The sequence below is a fragment of the Siphateles boraxobius genome, unplaced genomic scaffold (assembly GCF_051911475.1).
Source record: "Siphateles boraxobius isolate OS27281-9 unplaced genomic scaffold, OSU_SipBor_1 7, whole genome shotgun sequence".
Classification (NCBI taxonomy): domain Eukaryota; kingdom Metazoa; phylum Chordata; class Actinopteri; order Cypriniformes; family Leuciscidae; genus Siphateles; species Siphateles boraxobius.
The window spans coordinates 8,636,419-8,659,739 of record NW_027509197.1 but is presented as its reverse complement, the minus strand read 5'-3'; the positions used below and the strand labels follow the sequence as shown (position 1 = coordinate 8,659,739).

The window sequence follows — 23,321 nt, the reverse complement described above, 5'->3', positions numbered from 1 at the left end:
AGAGATGTCATGAGAGATCGTCCTCTAACAATAAACTTAATACCCAGACATAAGCGCATAAAGGCTTTAGTATTTCCAAGCAGTTTCTTTCACATTTGTATTTCAATAAATATAAGAATAAACAGTAAAAAAATTAATAAATTGTAATAATAAATAAATAAATAAATAAACACACACACACACACACACACACACACACACACACACACACACACACACACACACACACACACACACACACACACACACACACACACACACACACACACACACACACACACACACACACACACACACACACACACACACACACACACACACACACACACACACATACATAAATAAACTTGAAAAAATACAATTGAAATAATAATAATAATAATAGCTATAATAATGATAATTAAGCTAGTTAAAATTGAAATGAATGAATAATCAAATAAAGCAATATTTAATTAAATATACAAATACATCTGAAATAATAAAAAAAATATTAATATTATTATTACTTTTGTTATTAATCAGAGCAATAATAAAGATAAAAAAATCTGAAATAATCATTTTACCATTTAATTAATTATTGCTTAATTTAATTAATCATTTCAAAGTTAACTAGCCTAATTAAAATGAAAAAAAATAATAATTATTATTATTGTTATTTTTATTATTGTTGCTGTTGTTGTTGCTATAGTTATTAATCAGAACAAGACTAAGCATGAAAGAAGTAATTATTTCAGATGTATTTATCTTTATTATTGCTCTGATTAATAACAACAGTAATTATAATATTAATTTATTTTTTCAATTCAAAATAGACTAGTTAAATAAATAAATGAATAAACAAATACATTTGAAATGATTGAAAATTTTAATACATAACAGCAATAATTATAATAATAATAATTATAATAATAAGTTATTCTTTAAATTAATTCTTCAATTTCAAAATTTCTTCAAAAATAGACATAATGTTACAGTAATAAATAATTAGGCAGGATTTTACAGAAGCAAGAACGCTGTTGGTTTGAATATGCAGCTTGGCCAATCGGATCAGAGTGTTAAAATTATGAAATTAAATATGGGCATTATGAAAATAAAGTAAAGTGAGATTAAATAAAATAGCATGTTCTGTGCGTGTGTTTGCCAGAAAGCAAGACAGCAGGACTTTTGCTTCTGAAATTGCAGAAACAATATTACAAAACTGGACACCTGTGGCTCTGTCAGCAACAGCTTTCTTCTTCTTTAACCTTGCTTGAAGCCTGTTTCTGTTCACTCTCTCTCTCTCTCTCTCTCTCTCTCTCTCTCTCTCTCTCTCTCTCTCTCTCTCTCTCTCTCTCTCTCTCTCTCTCTCTCTCTCTCTCTCTCTCTCTCTCTCTCTCTCTCTCTCTCTCTCTCTCTCTCTCTCTCTCTCTCTCTGTGTGCAGTGTGTGTGTGTGTGTGTGTGTGTGTGTGTGATTTATTTGATTTATTTTAATTTATTTATGTGATTTATTTATGTGATGGGTAGGTCTATGGTAGGGTTAGTGTAGGGGGATTTTCAGGTGAGTTTCCAGGTGAGAGAGAGTGTTCAGCTTTGGATTTTTCTTTTCACACACAGTATATGTGTGACGTCTGCTATTAATATATACTGTGCTCATATGCCATCTACCTCTTTTCTCTCCACTCATACGTCTTTCTGTTGACTCACTGGGCCTCTGAGAGACACCCGTCCACTCTGACATATTTATTTTGCTCTTATTTACCTCCTACACATTTAATCGAAACCCAGGGGTCTGCATATTAAATTCATTCATTTCATAGAAATAGCATCCTGTGAATGTTCTCTTTCTCTGTCTCACATACAAACCCCCGCATCCTCTCTGTCTGCCTCTCAGTCAGACATTCTGTACTGTTTACAATAATTACTGCAGTGTGTGTGTGCTTGTGACCATGTGTATTTGTCTGTCTAATGGGCAGGCCACAAAATCTGCACTCACAGAAATAATAATAAATGATTATTATTATTAGTAGTAGTAATGAATGAAAATAAATCTGTTTTTTTTAATTATTATTATTGTCTATGTGTATTTGTCTGTCTAATGGGCAGGCCACAAAATTTGTGCTCACAGAAATAATAATAAATTATTATTATTAGCATTACTAATGAATGGATGAAAATAAATCTAAAAAAATATTTAATTTTGTATTATTGAAATGACAAAACAACAAAAGAAAATAATAATTTGTTAATTATTTTAATTTATTCTTTAATTATAATTAAATTCTTTAATTGCAATATTAATTTGAAATGAATTAATTATGAATTAATTAAATAAATCTGAAAATATATTGTTTTTTTATTGATATGATTAACAACAACAACAACAACAATAATAATAATAATAATATTAATACTACTAATAATTTGTATTGTTTTAATTTATTATTTACTTTTAATTAGATTAGTTACTTTTGAAATATAAAATAAATAAAACGAAATAAATTTAAATTAAAAAGTAATAATCAAATAAATAAATAAACAAATCCGAAATATTTATTTATTTATTATTGTTCTGATTAACAACAAAAACATAATAATAATTGTAATAATAATAATTGATTATTTAATTTATTTTTTATTTCAATTAACTTAAAAAATAATTACTAGTTAAAAAGTAATATTTCATTAATAAATAAATAAATTATAAACTGTGAAATAATTATTTTATTCAGATTATTATTATTATTATTATTATTATTAATAATAATATTTGTATAAATAGTAACAACAAAATATAAAAAAATATTTGATTCTGAACATTTTCGATGCTATAGCATAAATTACTAACTAATGAATGCCCAGATCTATGTGAAATACATGTGAAAAACACGAGCGGTGAAAGAAAAGTGATATCACTGGCTATTTAATATAGAATATGTCAATTGTGTTTTCATCTGAATTTCACAGCAGTTTTGAATGTGCTTCATCTAATCAGAGTTAAAGCTAAGGGTTTTATAAAAAGAGTTTTGGACATTTTATTCTGATTTTAGGAGCTAGCCTACTATAATAGTTGCATAATAAAAAATGTCTGACCTCTTTATCTCTCGACCTCTCTATATTCAATCCATGATTTGCTTCTCTCTCTCTCTTTTCTTCTCTATATTTCATGTTTCTAAATCCTTTTAGCTTTTACCCTAATTTTCACTTTTTTCCTCCATTACTCTCTGTATCACCGCTGTCTCTCTGCCTCTCTTTTCTCCTTAGGGACAAAGGACTGTCTACCAGCAATGACGCACTTAGGGCTTTTGTGCAGAGAGGCATTTGAACAAACATATTCGTTTCTCTAAAAAGGAGGGGGGATGAGAGAGACACACAGAGAGAGAGAGAGAGACATAGAGAGAGACATGCTGGGGAAGTGAACTGTACATGAACATGAGCCATGCGTGTGAAGGCATGCCAGTTAATAAACAGTATTTCTCACTAATGAATGCTGGCTGCGAGGTACATCTCATCTCACCTCAGCAGGTGTGAACACACTCCTGTTGACTACTCTTCCAATAACGTTATGCATGTTATGACTCAAATATCAGCATGGTGATTCATAGACTCCTGAATACGGTTTGAGGCTGTGCTAATGAATGTTTTTTTGCTCCTCTGATCAGAATGGATGACATATTTCTGAATCACATGTGTCCTCCTCTGGATCTTCGGATGGGCTGCTTAGTGATGTAAAAGTTACCCTGTGACAATATCACATGGATTTGGACCTTTATACCATGTGGGCGTACCTCATTATTGCCATATTTACAGGAAACTTTGTAAGCCGTTCAGTGATTGATAGAGCGTTTGAAAGAGTCTTTGATGTGTGTTGTCTAAACTCTGACGTTCAAAGAAAAGATGTGACTGAGGTCTTGGCAGGAGTTTTGTGGACTTGCCAGCAGTAGAGCTTCACAACATCAGTCACCAGCTACAAGATACTCAGTAGTTTTAGAAGTTAACTACTGTAAAGATACTCTTTATACAAATTAGTTGGATGCACAACTGTTCACAACTCTTGGAACAATTTTGTTTTTGAAAGTCTCTTATGCTCACCGATGCTGCATTTATTCGATCAAAAAATATTGTAGAAACAGTAATATTGTGAAATAATATTAGAATTTAAAATAATTGTTTTCCATATTAAAGGCAGGGTAGGGGATTTGTTCCAGAAACACTATGTACATGTGTACATATCTTGTCTGTGGAAGGGGTAGGACCATAAAATGTTAATTCGGTCCGAATGCAATGATACGATGCCTGCCTGTCAACGTATACCTCCGCGCATCTGCTCGCGCAGATATCACACAGAGTTAGACAGACGTACAGAGTTAGACAGAGCACCGAAACAGCAGCCACCATTTACAGTTCCCCCTGAACCAAAATAACGAGCTCATGCTGCGTTTATACCAAAACTACTGTAATTTGGAAGAGATTACAGCTTAAACCTGTGACGTTACACTTGGAGCAGTTTGTTACTCGATTTATGCTTTTCAATGTCAACACTATCAACACTGAAATGAATCTGCAGCATTCAAGTGGTACAGGTACTCGTTAAGTTGTTTATGTTCATTTGTATTGTAATGTTATGTGCTTTGAGACATGAGGCAATTTAACTCTTTTTTAAAACAATTAGTGTACGTTACAAACTATTATAATTTTTTATTAATATTACCCAGACAGCAAGATAGTATCGGCCCATATCCGGCCCACATCTGGTACATGTGGAATCCATGTGTACCAGATGTGGGCCGTATCTAGGCCAACACTATGGTGCTGTCTGGGTATCTACTTGTTCTACAAAAACAATAAGGATTTCTTTTAACAGCATTTGAACAAATCAGATTACACCAAATACCACCATTAAAGTTAGAAAACATCATAATTGATCTCACATTAGGGATGAAGAGAAAACAAGAGTGACTGACTAAACATTATATTGTTTTGTAAAATTATTGCAATAAACATTAAAATATTTTTCATATATATTGCTAACCAATAAAAACACAATATAAAACTCTGCATAGACAAATGCATCAACGAACCAATTCATTCAGATGAATCATTTAAACAAACTGATTCACTAAATGAATCAGACGGCCCAATGTGTCATGTACGAGAGAGAACGTCTTAGGAATTATTATTTCAGTTTTCTAATCTGTAAAGCTACAATGTGACAAATGTGTCACGATACACCGCTGCTTATTACTGGAAAAGCTGCACTAGCAAAACAGCTCAGCTACTTGGTTAGTTGGTTACATCCCAACTCTGGCCATCCTGTCTGAGATTACTCGTCTGCTGAACACAGCAGAACACGTTTTCTAAGTTTTCCAGATCATAAAACCCAATACACTTGGCGATATTAGTGAAATTACGGCAAGGAAGCATCAAATGTACTGTCAGCATATCTTGAAATATATATGTCAAGGTATTGATTCATTGACAGAGTAATCAATAAATATCTGGAGCTGTCTCTCATTTAGCTGATGGCTCATTGATCAACACAGCAGAGATGATTGAGTTACGGGAAATGACCGTATGTTTGCCTGACATATACCCTGCAGATGCCAGCACTGCTTTGATTTATGAACTTTGAACTCTGGTCCATTAGCCAAATAGGCATTCAGATACACAATGTTCCTGCACGTCCTTTGTCTGTGTTTTTTTATTGTGAGCATGTGTATGATACGTTTCATTAACGTTGTGCCTTCAATTCTGAGGACAGAAGCTCCAAATAGTCAGTACTGTTGTTTGTAAAAAAGACTTCTTTGAAAATTATGCTTTGACGTCCTAACTCACGAGGTGGGGATGTAGCTGCCAAAATCAACAGATACTGGGAAAACAAAGTGAATAATCAGTCAAAGAAGAAAAGCTTCTCTATTCTCTCTTTCCTTCCCTCTTTTCTCTCTTCATCATCCCCACAATAGTGTTGGGTCACAACACATTTTGGATCACAAAATGTGTAAATTCTACTTTGTCTGGTCTACTTTGCAGCTGATTTGGGCCAACACATGCACACTTGGGGAGGAGATGGTCTGGCGGACCGGCATGAAATGCGACCAAACAGAGTTTGTTTTGGTTCAAATTAGTTAGATATAACACCGTTCAAATGTTCAGGGTATTTAATGGTCGCAAAGGCTGATTTATCTGATGAAAAATTAAGTAAAAAAAAAAAAGTAGTATTGTGAAATATTATTACAATTTAAAATAACTGGCTTCTATTTGAATATATTTTAAAATGTAATTGATTTGATCAGCATCATTACTCCAGTCTTCAGTGTCACAAAGACTCAACTTGAAATTAAACATTTGGACATGTTCAATGCATAATAATGTACAGTGGTTACATGACAATGATGATAACCGAGAAAACAATGTAGTATTCAGTGTGACTATGTAAGGTTAACAATGGTGGTTGCTGTTGTGGTATTTCCTAAAAAACACAAAAGAGCTGTGGTAATTTCCATTGCAAACTCTGTTTTCAAGGGAAATCCTTTCTGACCCATCATTAAACCAGTGTAAAATAAAAAAAAGGCTATTTAACTATTTCCTCACCGGCGTAAAAAAATTGCAGACAACTTCATCATTTTTGATTTTGTTCAATGATTATCTGAACATGCAATAAATCAAAAGAAAGGACAGAGTCTCTACTTAAAATAAAAATGTTTTATTTATGCAAGACTTAAATGAGGATAAGTTTAATTAAAAAAGCTACATTTTGAACAAAAAGCTGAGAAAAATCAGCCCCCAAAAGACTACAACGCGCATGAGCAATGCATTAATCACTTGTTTCTGCTCCTTTTTTGCCTGTGTTTTGTTCCAGAGATTCTGTTTTATGAAAATTCAGTCACTGGCGGTGAAAGAGATAATGCCATGTGCAAACAAAGGCTTGTGATATTTTGCCACTCCTAACATAGTTTATAATGTTTTGGTATGACAAGACTTTAAACATGTTCATTCCTTTCATTATAGCTCTGTAGATTAGCAGCTGAATGTGAGTGTAGTTTATCATGCTGTGGTGATAAATGACGTACGGGAACAAGGAATTTGCAAACAATGGGGTGGTACAGCGAAATGCAGCTTTCAATCACATCTGATGGCATTAGTTTCGCAAACGATACCATTTGAAAAATGTTCAAAGTATGCCATGTATGTTTATAATGCAGGAATGAAAAGCAAAGATTAGAGCCTTTCTTTTATGACACAAAAAAGTGTAGTTAAATAGAACGTAACTAGGTAATGATATGGCAATATGACTTGGACAGAATACTAATTCTATAGCTTTGAGTAAACAGTAATTGTTTTGGGTGCCAACATGTCTGTTTTGATTGGATGGGATGTTTGCAAAGCAGTATGGAGTAGTATGGCTAGGCCTTGGGTGGTTAGTAATCATCAGATCACAGCTAAAACACTTTAGACAACTGAAGTCAGTTAATAAAAATAGTCAAACCACTACACAGGCTTTTGTCACATTATATTCAGGCCTCTTTCTCTCTCCCATAAACACACATATCCAAACATTCTCTTGGGTCATAATCTTCACAGTAACGTCAGAAGAAGACTGCAAGTTATACTGTGAATCATTTCCTATGCCAATAGCCTTTCCTGACCATTTAGGAAACATTTGTTTATGTATTTGCACGTGTTATTGAGGATTTTTTTTAATGCACCTTTTACACATGTAGTGTTCCTTTAAATTAATTAGAAAGATGTAGTACATTTCTTTTCCTCATATTTATGTTGCATCCATACAGAAAAACTCAGAATGATTGCAAGAGGATCTTCTTTGCTTAACCATGAGATTTCTTTTGTATTCATTGAAATTGTGCTCATGTGCTCATGAATATTTCCCTATATTTTAGCTCAATAATGCACCTTAATAATAATAATGGTGCAAAATGTCAGAATATGGAACCGAAATGGTTTGCAAATGGCATTTGAGGTTGACTTTAATGTGAAAGGGCAGTTTCTCTGAAAAAGTCTAATTTGAGAATCGATATTATAACTGCAATGACCTAAATGTTTGTTGGGATTAAATCACTCAATGTTAAGAGTCTAGAGCAGGGCCCAGGTTGCATCATGTGACAGGTTGCATAACAAACAGGATCATATGAAAGTAAGATTACATGCAAAGCAGAAAGATATGCAAACAGGTTGGGTTAAAGTCATCTGCAATGCAAACCGTGTCCTGCGGTACGTGCGGAGCTCCACCGCTAGCGTGTGACCTTTAGGGCAGTGCAGCATTGATGCTTTAGGTACAGTCAGGTGAAAGTATGACATTTGAGTCAGCTCATTTCTTTGCATTGTGTTTGCATTCCTCCAGCTGAGCACAGATTAACCAGCAGCGTGGGATGACCTGTTTTTTTTTCTTCACCTTTCTTCCTCGGTCTGTGGAGGAGGTATCGTGTTGATTTGCCTCCCCCATTAACTGTTTCTACCTCATTCCCCTTTTCCCCATTCCTGTGTCTATTCCATTTCCACCATGACTCAGAAAACTTTTTGACACCACTAGAAACGGAGCGGAAAAGTTTGTGTTTATATGTCTCACCACCAACACCAAGAAACTCCTCCGGAGACTTTCATAGTCTTTTGAGTGGGTGGCGTGTCCTCTATTTCTGAAAGGTCGCCTGCTTTTGAGGGAGACCCCTCATTAATGTCACGACGTGAAGATACTATATTGGCTTTTCTTTTCAGAGATATCAATACCAAAAGGAGTCCCCGAGCTTTGCCTTGTGTAAAAAAAAATGAAATGTAGGTGCTTTCCGCAACCCTCCTGCCTTTAAATTGTGCATTCGCAGATGGTGCACTAATCCAGATATTGCACAAAAATATGTGAAAAAAAAACAGAATTCTTTCAAAACACAGGAGATATTTGATATTTGAGTCAAATAATATTTGACTCAAAGGAGACATATTTTGTGTATTAGGAAAGAATCTGCTGTCCTTTTCTGAAGAATTGGAAGCAGTAATGTCTGAATTATGACTAGTGGAGCTGCTTAAAAGCCCTTAATCTGAAACATATTTGTTTTTTCTGGAAGGTAATTTTCATCATCTGTTTGACAGATGAGCTGAGGTCACAGAAAGTAAAACATTACACCTGATGATCAATGAGGGTAATGTCACATGTTTCATTCCATGACAAACAAGTATGTGTTTTACGATCCTTAACCGTCATCTATGCAATGTGATGTATTACTACCATCATATTAGAATTCTGTGTCTGTTTCAGTGTCGACGCACCAATTACCAGTAGATCTTTATCTGTATCAGCCATTAAAATCCTCTGCGGGGTTGCCTCAGGCATAAATCAATGCACTAGTGTGTGTGTGTGTGTGTGTGTGTGTGTGAGTGTGTGTGAGTGTGTGTGTGTGTGTGTGTGTGTGTGTGTGTGTGTGTGTGTGTGTGTGTGTGTGTGTGTGTGTGTGTGTGTGTGTGTGTGTGTGTGTGTGTGTGTGTGCGCGTGTGTGCGCGAACGCGCGCGCGCGTGTGTGTGTGTGTGTATGTGTGTGTGTGTGTATGCCTGAATGAGACTGTGTGTCCACAGGGAGGGGTTTGCAAGCAAAAGCTTGTGTGTGCACATATTTGTGTGCATGTGTAAGATCTCTGAGATATGCTAATGCCAATGCGGTATATGCTCTCTATGGACATTAAGCATTGTCATATAGATCAGCGCTGTGCATACACAATGAATGATGCACCACTCCCTCTATTGTTGAGCTGCAGAACATATTAAGCACAACCTTGACTTTGAGAAGGAGACTCGAATTTTGCAAAGAGCCCTGTAAGTGGTGTTTCTAAGAACAAAATTGCGCAATACAATCACTGCAGGTATAAAGGTGTATATTCATATTTGCATCTATTTCTTGAAAATATTGCACAAGTCACAATTCGATACATATGATACTGAACTACCAATACGATATTATTGCGATACTCCAAGACACGGTAAAAGGTTAACAAAAAATGTACTGTTGTATAAAATGTACTGTTGTAAAAAATGTACTGGTATTACATTATAGCTGTAAATGAATAGGTTTGGACTTGGTGTTGATAACCCAATGCACAGGACAATGGTGACACCAGAATAAAAATATTTGCAATTGCAATGTGCCTTTTGAACACAAGTTCCATTCTATGGCTTCTGTCATGAAACTCTGGATGGGGCAGGCTGATGGGTCCTTAACACAACCTGATGGCATTTACATTGTTTACCACATGGCACAAGCTGATTGTTTCCTCTTGTATCTGCAGCTTGCTGCTGAAACCCTCCACCTTCCCCAGCTCCTCCTGTATAGATTTGCTACGGGTAATATGCTATTTGTGTGTTGTACATGCCACAGCAGCATATCAGTGATTTTATTGGCAGAATCAAGTCCCTTGCTCTGCAGCAACAGTAATAATCAACAGCAGCATAGCAGATTCCCGACAAGACCAAATTAACATAGTCATTTATCCATTTCTATGCTAAAAATCTTTATGCAACTGTTAGGAATTGGTGTAGCTGAAAAACTCAAGCCTGTTAGCTGCGGTTGTCCACATACTTGTGGCTATGTGAAAAACTTTATGCAGTATTAGTAATGACATAGCCAAAAAAAAAAAAAAAATGCATAGCCAACTTACCCCCTTGACTGCTTATGGGTGCAATTATATGCATTTTCTTTATAACGCTGTCAGTTTTGTCAATGAAAACATGTTTCTATAATAAATGATGTTTGTGTATGTGTAGTCATTTTATCCCTTCAGTTGTAAAGCTTTTAAAATTCTGATCCAAATTTTGGGGAGGAAGTTAAAGTAGATATGTAGTGGGGGGTTTTATACTTTTATATGTATTGTTGTGTATTTACACAAGCAAGCAAATGCCTTCAGGAAAATAAATAAAGACTAACTGAACTGAACAGGTTTTGCCTCAGGTTGCTTCAGGCTCACTGTAGTAAGTATATTGTAAATCACTATGGATAAAAATATTTGCTAAATGGTAATCTGCAATTTACTTTCTTACTAAATATCCATCTGAACATAATAATTAAGCTATGTATTTACATATGCAGATAACAAATAAAAAGTAAAAAAAAAAAAAAAAAAAAACATTTGAAACACATACGAACTACATGCGGGGACAAATACTCACTGCTGCAGCAGCCTGAATTGTATGTTGCTACATATACTGTAGGGAGAAATTGAACTCCCTTTTAAAAGGGCACAATAAATGTGAACTAAATTAGTTGCCATAATGATTTCCACAAATGCCAGATGGAAATATCCCTTTATGTGGAAAAATACAGCAAAAAAAAAAAAAAATGTATACTGTGAACTGAGATGTAGGCTACCCCATTGCTCCAAAACAAACATGCATTCTCATTTGCGTCCACACACCAAAATCATAATTCATTCTTTGTATTCCTCAAATAACGCAAGCATGTCAAGCAAGTTGACAGCTGTGAGAGCGCGCGCGGAGTATGCATGCATGCCTTCCAGCAGGTGGAGCAGACTCTGAGCCTCCACATAACACTAACAGCTTGAGAGCAGGCGACACATCTCTGCCACTGGCGTCATCGTCCTCATCTCCAAGCAACCCCTCCATCAGCACTGGCGTCACAGTACGACGAGCCCGCACAGTTGCTCGGCAACTTCTGCCTTGTGCGCTAGCGCCCAGCTCAGAGCTCTGACGCGTGTATGACGTTAATGAGGCGGGTATCAGTTTGTTATGGCAAGAGGAGGAGGAGGAGGAGTCCCTCATCACACCATGAGCCTGTAGCGTCAGTCTCATGCCAGCAGAACTGCTCTAGACTAGAGCGGAGCCTCAGTGGCCGGAGCGGCACTTTGTACATAGTAGCTCGCTCCGTGAAAAGTGTATATCGTTGTACATAGGAACTATATTCAAGACAGAATAAGAACAACATAATTTCCCTTCAAAATTTGCACAAGGAATAAATTGTAAATACAGACTTAAAAACCATTTGTGCTGTGGAAGGAGTTGGATTTTATTCATGTGTTAAAGGTAAGCGTATTTTCGGTTTTGTTACTTTCACATGACGTGCATGTGTACAGTTCATGTCTAACAGGTATAAACACTTTGTCAATATATACCTAGTTGTTTATTTATTTTTATTTATTTGTTTCTAATTTGATATTTCTTACTGAATTTCAAGGACATTTATGGACGTTGTGCGCTGCTTTTACTTGTTAGCCTCTGTGCGGTTAGTTTTAAGTTGATAGCAATTTGAATGTTATAATTTGAATGAGTATTCCACTTAAATTAATTTGCTTTTAAGTGAGCTGAAGATATGTTCTATAGCTATCAGTGCATCTTAAAAATAAAAGGCTATTAGGAGATTTGATTTATTGATGTATGAAGCACCCATAGACTGTTTGGTAAAGGCTGTGATGGGATTGCATGTGTAAGAATCATTGCTAATGAATAATAATAATAATAATAATAATAATAATAATAATAATAATAATAATAATAACTGCAAATTTGTCCTGAAAGTTCAGTATTAATATTGCACATTTATAACTTACTATTTATTGTTTATTGCAGACAAAATTAAGTTATCGCTGCGCTTAGGCACACTCAAACCGGCATCATGGTTATAATGACGGACAGCATTACGGGCTCTCGGTCAAGTTGTGCCCAGTCCAGGCCTCTGCAGGTCGGCTTCTATGAGATCATCAGAACCCTCGGCAAGGGAAACTTTGCTGTAGTGAAACTGGCCAGACACAAAGTAACGAAAACACAGGTAAGACTCCTGCATCATGCAATTTCTCAATATAATGTTTAAAATAATAATAATAATAATACTGTACACTGTACACTGTAAAAAAACAAAATGTATGGTCAAAAAAATTGGACAACAAATGTTTTACATTGATTTAACTCATCAAAATAAGTTAAGCAATTTTCAACTTTTTTAAATAAGTTATACAAGATTCAACTATTTTTTTTTAAGTCAGTTTAATGTAACTTAAGTTGAAATGACTTAAATATCCAAGTTGATTGAACTTAAAAATGTAATAAATAAATAAATATTCTGCATAAACAAAGTGCATTTTATTGCATTTCCACGCAGGTTGCAATTAAAATTATTGATAAAACAAGACTGAACTCTGCCAACCTGGAGAAAATCTACAGGGAGGTTCAGATCATGAAGCTGCTCAATCACCCTCACATCATAAAGCTCTATCAGGTAAGATATTGGATTTGTAAAGCTAATAATGATGTTAAAATTACAAAGAAAAGCCTGATAAAATTCCTGGATTAATGTCTGAGGGAGTGTTGTGTATTTTAGCAAGCTCAGTGACATTAAGAGAGTGTGGAGTGCATGTCTAAGTGTAGGTACATATGGTGAGGTGTTCTTCCCTGGAAGTTCATCTGGATATCATGCAAAGTATAAATAGACTGAAGTTACTTTCTTGCTTGCATCCAGCTTCTGCATAGCAACTCTCCACTGCATTACACTGTTAATTATGTTTTGTCAGATCACCTAAACCTTGTTTTATTGAATAAAAAATATATATGACAGAAAAAAATTTGAAAATAGAATAGAAGCCGAAATAGATCCTTAAAGTAAGAACTGGAGGGTTTTGCTAAAACAATTTAGTAACAATGGCCGTTTTTATTTGCATTTTTTTTAAATTCTGATTCAAGGCTGTTTTGAGGTGATTTGTTGGCTTTTAGATCGCATTGTTTTTTAAAAAAAATATTATTATATTCGACAAATCTGTGTCCAAAATGTGTGGTTTTGCCTGGAAATGAGAGACACAGAAAAGGAGAAAGTGTGTTGGACATAAGGATTCAGGATCTATATATCGGACTTAATTAACACGGGTGGAAGCCAAGTGCAATGTGTCTGCAGAGTCACGTGAAGCTAGCTGTCTGTAATGAGGAAAAATCTCTTAAGAAGTACAATCTGATTTTATCCCTGGGCTTGTTTTGTCACCATAGTTTGGCTCACACACTCATGGCAAACAGTGGCAGGCTAGTACAGCGTGCTAAAGCGTCAGTGCATTCTTGCTCTCATAGCCTGTACAATTTAAGTATGTTTTGTTCAGATTAGATTTTGCGGATTATACTGGAGAACCGAGGTTGCGGGAACCTAAAATCCTTGGAAATAACAGCTCAGCTCACTGCTTTGGATCTGACCCCTCACATTTGTTAGAGGTGGAATTTTTGGGAACTGAGCAGCATCATTTGTAGTTTGATATGAGGTTGATGTGCTTTTCCTTCAGCATACTCTTACATATTAATTAAAACATACCTTAATGTCATCCAACATATGAGCTGATGACTGCAATATCTGTAAGAATCCATTACGAAAGCGTCCTGGATTTTCAGCTCATTTTGGTGTCAGATAACCTGGAATGTAACTCTCCTTTCATAACTTAAACCCTGTTTATTTAAAGGAGAAAGTTTTTGAGATGAAAAATAGGGAACTAGTGACCCATGAACCTTCATAATAAACTGTTTCCGTTTTCTTGCTTCTTGTACAAACAGCTCTTTAATTGCCTTTAGCTTCTCGTTCACTTCAGACACCCTCTCTTCACAACTAACAATAGTCTCCTTCACTCATCTCCCTCTGCATTAGTGACGGAGGGAGACGTCTCTGTGGGCCAAACAGGCCGGGGTTTCTTAGGAAGCTATGACATCATTGGCACCTCTGGGTTGACATTAAAGGCTGAAGTCTTTGGACGCTTGGGTTATCTGGAGATAAAGACCCTTTTCCTGCTGTTGCACAGCCTGACTACGTGGGCCATTACAAATCGTGTTACGCACTAACCTGAAGTATCGAGTGTCTGAGCTTGTGGATGGATGATTACACAGTTTTCTCAGTGATAGAAAAAGAGGACATCACAGAACCTGTTGTGCAACTTTTTCTGGTAGCTCAGCAGCGTTTAGTGTTTCTCCCTCAAGCGTTTCCCGTGAACATGCGAGACATTTTTGTAAAGGGTGATGACGTCATACACCCTCTCTTTTTTTTAATTGTTTACGCTGTTAATGGTTGCTGCAGTTCCTTTTGTGTCACTGCATGCCTTTGTGCTCAAACTAGGTCTTATGTGTGAACATGTTTAATGGTTCATAAGAAATGGGTCGGTGAAGTTTCAGTTGTCAATAGCTTCTTCAGTTTCAGTGATGGATTAGACTTGGACTATTTGTGTGTGCTCCAGGCATTCAGGAAATGCTTTACTACTCTCTTATGCACTGGTGCATGTCATTACAAACTAACCTGTCCTGTATGAATGACAAGAACTATGAAAGACGTTGACAGAAAGAGGGAATTTGATTTAAAAGAGAACATGAGAACACAGAGAACACAATAAAAAATAAAAAAAAATTAAAGCTAGCAAAATGTGTGGTAATAATAATAATAATGGTGATCAACTAATTAATAATATTTATTTGATTGCTAGTGTAATAATTTTTAAAAAAAATATAATTCTATGATGTTTTTGTCTTTACAGGTCATGGAGACCAAAGACATGCTGTACATTGTGACAGAGTATGCAAGAAACGGAGAAATGTTTGGTAAGTGGAAACACTTTTGTAAATGAATGACTAAGTAATCTGCGAAAAGATTGAAGGGCGTCTATTGATTTTGACGTCTGTGTCTCTCCCAAAACCTCTTGTTCAGTTGTTGTAGATAATAGGGTCTGACGGGGAAATAATTATTTATATCAACACTGGCGTCAGAGCAGTGAGTCACAGAGTGAGACAGGTGTTGGATTTTCAAGCTTTATGTAACTGTGTAAAAGGGATAAGCTGCTGTACCTCTGCTTGTCCTCACCACCTAGGGATTTAAACACATATATAACATATCTGTCTCTTCACCTGTCAAATACTCAGCCTTTAAAAAATAACAATGTCTGTCTCCCCAGATAAACCGTAGGCTTGGTTAAGTCTTTATATGGTGTTTTTTAAGGCAATGTCTCCTCCCTTCCTAAGCCGTCCTCTTCTTTACAGACTATCTGACTTCCAATGGAAGGATGAGTGAAAACGATGCTCGTAAGAAGTTTTGGCAGATTCTGACAGCGGTGGACTACTGCCACCGACACCACATAGTCCACAGAGACCTCAAAACTGAAAACCTGCTGCTAGATGCCAACATGAACATCAAGCTGGCTGGTGAGCAGAGAAAAGCTTTTTAGGGTTCACATATTGATGTGCCCTGCTCATAAACCCTTCCCAGTGCCAGACTGTATTTACTGTATTCACAGGATCAGTAATACAATTAAGTAATCAAACCAGTCTGCTTCAGTCATTCATTATATACTTTTATTTCAGGAATTTACACTATTTTGAAGCAAATTTAACGAGTAATCAGTCTTTTCATCAACAAATAACTGACTTCTGTTCTGTTTTACAGACTTTGGATTTGGAAACTTCTACAATGCCGGTGAGCCTCTCTCCACGTGGTGTGGAAGCCCTCCATATGCTGCCCCAGAGGTCTTTGAGGGGAAGGAGTATGAGGGGCCACAGTTAGACATTTGGGTATGTTCATCATTCGTATTTTCACCTGATGACTTACACAGCTCCTCAATATGAAATTAAAATTATATAATTATGAAAGTATATTGTATACAGTGATTGAAAACCAATACTATATATAAAAACTACTATATAATATAAAATAATATAATATAATGTAATATAGTATAATATAATATATAAAACAGTTCTTCGCTGCCTTGCCAGCACTGGTATAAATGTTAATCTAGATTAATACATGCTCCAAATGTTTGTCTTTCACAGAGTTTGGGTGTGGTTCTGTATGTGCTGGTTTGCGGGTCCCTGCCCTTTGATGGGGACAGTCTTCCTGCTCTGAGACAAAGAGTGACGGAGGGCCGATTCAGAATACCATTCTTCATGTCACAAGGTACAGATCTACATTCCCTTTTTTCTTAAAGTTTTTTTGACCAAAAAAAATGGTCAAAAATTTTTTTTTGACCAAAATCTCCTTATCTCCTTGTCCAGACTGTGAAAATCTGATTCGTAAGATGCTAGTGGTTGACCCTGCCAAGCGGATCAATGTGGCTCAGATCAAGCAGCACCGATGGATGCTTGCGGATCCCAGTGCACCCCACCAGACCCTTTCCCTGTCCCTTGCTGACTACAACTCCAACCTGGGAGACTACAGTGAACCCGTCTTAGGCATCATGCAGACCCTCGGCATTGACAGACAGAGGACTGTGGAGGTGAGAAAATTGGCAGATACAATGGGATTGGAGAGACAGATTGTGTGTATGTTACAAACAGTACTGGCTCAGACATTCCCAGCAGGGAAGGGCTTGTTTACCACGGCAAGGGTTAATACATGCTGTTGGAAGGACATACATTGTCAAATTGTCACCTCAGAATAAAATCAAAAACCTATCCAGCTTCCTGTGGCTTTAAATATGCTCATCAGTTGGCACCAAAAGGATAAACACAGTAGCGTCTGTTTTGAAAGCTGACATATGTTGCTTTTAGCTTTCACTAAAATCCTTTAAGAATTAATTCTTGATGCAGACTGCCTGTGTTTCATTACACCTGTTAATGTGACACTCAGTATAACCACTGTGCCTAAAACAATTTTTAAATTGCTCTCCACAGTCTCTCCAGAACAGTAGCTACAACCATTTCTCAGCAATCTATTACCTGCTGTTAGAAAGAGTGAAGGAGCACCGCAGCCAACAGCTGAGCCGCCAATGCAGGGCCTGGACTCAGAGGTCGAGGACAGCATCCGATTCCTCCGCCCCAGAGGTGAGTGTCGAAGCGAGGCCAAGAACATCTCCTGTTTAAGATGAAATCTACTTCTGCTAACTCAGCCTTTCCTCTGTCCATCTCACTTTCAAGGTGATCCTGGAGTCATCTGACAGCTTCAGAACCTCAGCCTTCCCCATCACCGCCAAGGTGAACTCTCCTGTCCATTCAGAGATGGAATGTGAACAAGGAGGCCTGTTTCAGGTCAGTACTTCCCCTGAGCTTGAAGTAATTCCTCTTTAGAGAGTCGGTCGGCAAATCTGTCCCTCAAGGTCCACTGTCCTGCACGCCCCAACCCTGAACACACACCTAAGCAAGCTAATCAAAGTCTTCAGGATCACTGTGTTTGATTAGGGCTGAAGCTAAACTTTGCAGGACAGTGGACCTCGATGACTCACCTCTGCCTTAGACCCCTCTCTTCCTAGTTGCTCAGTAAATAGACTCCCTGTCCTGTTTCATATTGCAGATATGCAGTGCACCCCCCAATCCCCCTCCTCCATTAGAGACAGGCAGTGGCTAATGTGAATGCCTCCCTCCCTTCCTCAGCGTGTGGTGTGTCCGGTGGAGGCCAGCCTGAACGGGCTCCTGTGGAACCGATCCATCTCCCCCAACAGCCTGCTGGAGACCACCATAAGTGAGGAGGTGCGACCTCATGACCTGGAGGAGGAAGACGGGATGCTGCAGGTCCAGCCGCCCCATATGCCCAGCACTACCTCCAGAAGGCATACACTTGCAGAAGTCTCCGCTCGATTCCACAAGTGCAATCCACCCTGTAAGTGCAATGTTAATAATATGGTGACTTTAAGGATTTAATGCACATATCTGGTTGTTAATTACATCTGTTGTCCTCTTTCAGGTATTGTTGTTAGCCCCTCAGACGGTGCTTCCTCTGACAGCTGTCTGAAGTCCTCCTCAAACCCCAACCCGGCTCTCTCCACTGATGTAGAGGATCTTTCTTCACTGCTCATTTCCGGTACTGGCCCTGGGGCCTTAGCCCCAGCCGGGACACCCCTCACTCATTCCTCCAACCTACTCTTGCAGAACCAAGGCAGCATGCTTGCAGCCAGCTTCCAGGAGGGGCGTAGGGCTTCAGACACCTCCCTTACACAGGGTGAGTTTAACCGAAAAGAAAAAAATCTACTTTGATACACATGTGCATCAAAGAGAATCACATCATAGATCTCTTGTTGAAAAATCTTAAACGGCTTCAAAAGTTTTCTAACTGGATGGTGACTATTTCTGTAGGACTAAAGGCGTTTAGACAGCAGCTGAGGAAGAACACTCGTGCAAAAGGCCTACTGGGGTTGAACAAGATCAAAGGTCTGGCGCGACAGGTGTGCCCTCCGACCTCATGGTCTAGAGGCAGCCGTGGGTCGCTCGGCCCAACCATGTGCCCTCACTCAAGCCTCCAAAGCTCTAGTGGCCCTCGTGAACGCCGAAGCATGCTGGAGGAAGTACTGCACCAGCAGAGGTAAGAAGAAATCTATACCTACGCCAGAATGCTGAAGATTGCTTCAATCTTTGCAGAGGCACCCCAACACTACACATTTTCAAACTCTTCATAATCAAATACACCTGAATCAACTTATCAGCTCATTAGTAGAGGCTCTAAGACCTTAAATGGATGGGTCACTAAATAGACTCCCTGTCCTGATGCATCCAAACTGTGCACTGTTGGGGTGCCTCCAGGAACAGGATTCCCTGAATATACCTAAACTCTGTTCTTATTTCATCATACAGAATGCTACAAATCCAGCACCAGCCTCAGCCTCAAGTCCAGTCTCAACAGCCCGTGCTCTTCCTCTCACAGTCCCACCCCTCATCTCCTCCCTCCAACAACCTTTTTGCCCCCGCTGCCCTCTTTTCCAACCCCCCGACTCAACCTATCCTTCCCCAGTGCCAGCAGACCTCCATTACCTTTCAACACAACTTGTGGCAGCAACAGCAGCAGTCTCTTGACTCCTCTTCCTCGTCCCTGTCTCCTGTGGCATCTGCTGCCCATCTTCTTGAAGCTCATCTGCACATCAGTCAGCGGTCACATCTCCACCCTCAGTCCCAACAGCACTTGCAGATCCAGCCCACCATCCTGTCCCAGGGGCCTTTCTCCCTTCTCCCCCACCAGGACAGTTGGAGCCTGAGCACCAACACTGAGTATGAACCGGATGTCCAGATGATGGTTTGTGCCGGTCAAAAGCAGCAACTCAGCAGCTGTGTCATGGTTAAGTAAAGGAGGCAAAAACTTTAAAGAAGATCTTCAGAGTGATTATTGCTTCCACCACACTAAGACCAGAGTGAGCCGGTGTTGGGCCAATGGTGTTGAGCATCAGAACAAGAAGGCATCTAATTTTGATGATTCTTCAATAGTTTTCTAATGCAAAGGAGAAACAATTTTACTCTCTCTTCAATTCCATGACCATGTCTATATGGGTTGGAATGACCAGAGACAATAAGAAGCAATAGCCAACCTCTTCATTGAGCCCATGATCCTTGTCATGTGGTCCTGCCCACACAGCAATAAAGGACGGGGCTCTGAACAAGGAACTGAAGAGTGTGAGTTTTCATCCATTTGCGAGTGGGTCCACTCATATATAAAACTGGCCTCTGTAATCGTAAATTATTATATCAGAGATGCTTGTTTATCCTCTATACAAGTATGAAAATAGGACAGTAATGTCTTCCTCACAGATTTTTCCAAGGATTTCCTTTCAGGTCGTGAGCATTTTATTGTTGTTGTTGTTGTTTATGTTGTGTTTCACATCTCCAGAGAAGACCAAAGTTGATTGCTTTTTGTAGAATGTTTGAATTTTGACTCTTTGATTTCTTTCCTAGAAGTTCTTGAAACAAAATGCAGTATCTGAATTATCCAAAACTTCCAAAAACCAAGAAAAATACTGTCATTTCATCTGTGATGTGAAAATGTGTGCAAAGTAGCCACAGTATGCCTCCAATTTTTTTGTGTGCAATGAAGAGGCGCCTTAGTATGAGGGGTGATATAAGCTAGATATAAGCACAAGAGGTACTGCATAGTGTTCACTTAGACCAGGTCTTTGAGCTTTCGCTATCTGTAACTATGACTTTAATGCTGATTCATGTTGTGTCACATCCATACAAAGACACTAGACAATTATAATCACATAAATGTGCACCTACCAATGATTTAATGATATTAGGAGACATTGTAAAGTCTAGCTGTTCAGTTTTGGTCCCTCAAGACTCCTCTTCCATCAGTTCACTACCTCCTCCATAACTAATCATTCACCTCTGAAGGCTGCATCTCAACACGCACTGTATGAGAATAAGTTAGGCCCATTACAATGTCTTTTTTTGAACCGTGAACAAAGAATATGAGAATAGTGCAATATTTCACATTGAAATGTAGAACCAGGAGAAGAAGCTGTTGAAGGAAAGTAAAAGGTACTTCATGCCTGATAATGCTATTTATTTTTTAGAGCATGTTTTTTTTTTCTATTTTGAAATGATTGTATGAAGATCATTTTAACAATGTTTCTGCATGAGCATAGGAAATAAGAGCCTGGCCATTTTCTACAACTTGTTCTCATCGTGACAGAGATTGCCTTTTGCATCCAGGCTAGCTTGGTAGAATAACTAGAAAAATATCAGGAAAAGCCAAAGAGAGAGCACAGCTAGGGAAGATCAAGAGAAACATACTTTTTCTACTGATGTCATAGTGATGAAAAGCTCTCCTTTTATTAAAGTGTTGAGTGTTCAAATCTTACTGCTCAGATGTAAGAATTAGCTGCCTCCTCTATAGCTAACAAATATTTGATAAGCAATTGTTTTAGAAAGCAAAGGTCCTTAATTTCTCAGAAAGGTCATGCATTTACATACTCAAATATTTTTTTCTTGATTAAAATGCACACACACATAGCTGAAGACGTCTTGTAGCAATATAGTTGCATTTTATAATTTTTCTATTTTTAGCTTACAATCTAGGTGCTAGAAGTAGATTTCAGAAGTGTGTTGGGTTTGTGTGCTATTTATATGACATAATAATGTGTTGTTGAAGCTCCACCATTTGCTTGAAGCTCTGTTTTCATAGCCCTAAATTATCCTATTGCATGTCTGTCTTTTGTGAATTTGAAATATTTGTGCAATGGTTTCTAGTAGGTCAGAAGAAAAAAAAACTGTGCTGTGTTGTTTTCAAATTGGGTCATAAAACAACAGTGTTTGAAACCAGTGCAGGAAAAGATGACAAGAAGGTAAAGCTATTGAAGATAATTTAAGAAGCAGTGTTAACACCCCTTTATTTCTCACTCACCACCAAAACTTGTGCCTTTGTCTGAACAAATCCATTGGTGTCGAAAAAATTTAAGCTTGATTTTAGGATATCAGAAAGATGCAGATTTGTGTAGTTTAAACTCATTTTATACTTAAACACCCCATTGTATACTTTCATTTCATTTGCTGTTTGACAGTAATGCACTTTATGATGACAGATGCTTTTGAAAATAGTGTTTGTTTCCACTGCAGATATGAGTCTGTAGTTACTTTTAAAACACTGTTTTGATGCTGAACTGTAAAGATTCTAATCTGTGACTTTTTTTATTTGGTTTAATTTCCTGAATGTGCTTGCTTGCTGTATGTGTGATTGTACATGGCTGTGTGAAAGTTTATTAGAGATAGTTTTATTTATGTGGCTATTTATTTGAATAAAAATTCACCTCTTGAAATTAATGTATGTGTTTGTGTTTTTCCCCACATTTTTCTGGTTCTCCAGTTGCTTATATCGGATTTCACACTATTAAATCATATATTAGATTTTCAGGAATATTTAATGACACTATTTTTGACAAATTTACAAAATGCAATACACATATTAAAATGATAAAATATCCCGCCATGCAAAAAATTACATAATCAGTATTTTTTTTCTATAGATTTTGAGTATTTATGTCAATTTAAAATAACAATAAAATACACATGGTCAAAATAAAGCTTGTTTTTAGGAAATATCTTTGTTTTGTTAAAACTGTATTCTAAAATGTCTGAGATTTTTATTCTACTATTGGCTTTTGTTGTTGATCTAACATAACATGGAGGCTTACACTTAAAACTATTATCTTGTGGTGTAAAAAAAAATAATTATGAATAATAATAATAATAATTAAAAAAATAATTATATATTGTGTGCTGTTGTGTTGCACACTAATTGTTACGTTTCTGTTGGCTGCTCAGGTGAGCAGCCAACAGAAACGTAACAATTAGTGTGCAACACAACAGCACACAATATATAATGTAATGTGACGGTTTCTGTGGAGAGGATCACAGGTACAGTGGAGTATAAAGCACACGTAAACACATTCCAGTGCATGTGCGCTCATCATGCACTCCAGCTGTAAGCTAGCGGGTGGCTATGTGCCCAGAGAGCTTGGATTGATCCGTGCTGGGAATTCCACGCTCATATGTTCAGCTCCAAAGCCAGCGGTCCATGCCAATCATTCTGAGTGGATGCCCTGCTCTAACCTATAAGCTCACAGTTCTGCTCACAACGTGTCATAACTTCTGTCACATAGACTCTGATTGATGACTCTGCCGTAAATACCTTTGTGT

General features: G+C 37.5%; 1 protein-coding gene across 1 annotated transcript; it reads left to right on the top strand.

Annotated features, from left to right (window-relative positions):
- Positions 1–11,732: 11,732 nt before the first annotated feature.
- Positions 11,733–22,445, top strand: sik1 (salt-inducible kinase 1). Its single transcript, XM_077216258.1, has 14 exons — positions 11,733–12,011; positions 12,555–12,753; positions 13,084–13,200; positions 15,473–15,536; positions 15,972–16,133; positions 16,375–16,499; positions 16,761–16,884; positions 16,983–17,203; positions 17,601–17,750; positions 17,844–17,954; positions 18,297–18,522; positions 18,607–18,861; positions 18,996–19,221; positions 19,491–22,445. Exons 2-14 carry the CDS (start codon positions 12,601–12,603, stop codon positions 19,975–19,977), a joined length of 2,421 nt encoding a protein of 806 aa, XP_077072373.1. The 5' UTR covers positions 11,733–12,011; positions 12,555–12,600; the 3' UTR covers positions 19,978–22,445.
- Positions 22,446–23,321: the final 876 nt, after the last annotated feature.

Coding starts and splice junctions, on each gene's coding strand:
- sik1 (XM_077216258.1), top strand. CDS start 12,601: ATGGTTATAATGACGGACAGCATTACGGGCTCTCGGTCAAGTTGTGCC. Junction 13,201..15,472: donor ACATCATAAAGCTCTATCAG/GTAAGATATTGG, acceptor TTGTCTTTACAG/GTCATGGAGACCAAAGACAT. Junction 18,523..18,606: donor CCACAAGTGCAATCCACCCT/GTAAGTGCAATG, acceptor GTCCTCTTTCAG/GTATTGTTGTTAGCCCCTCA.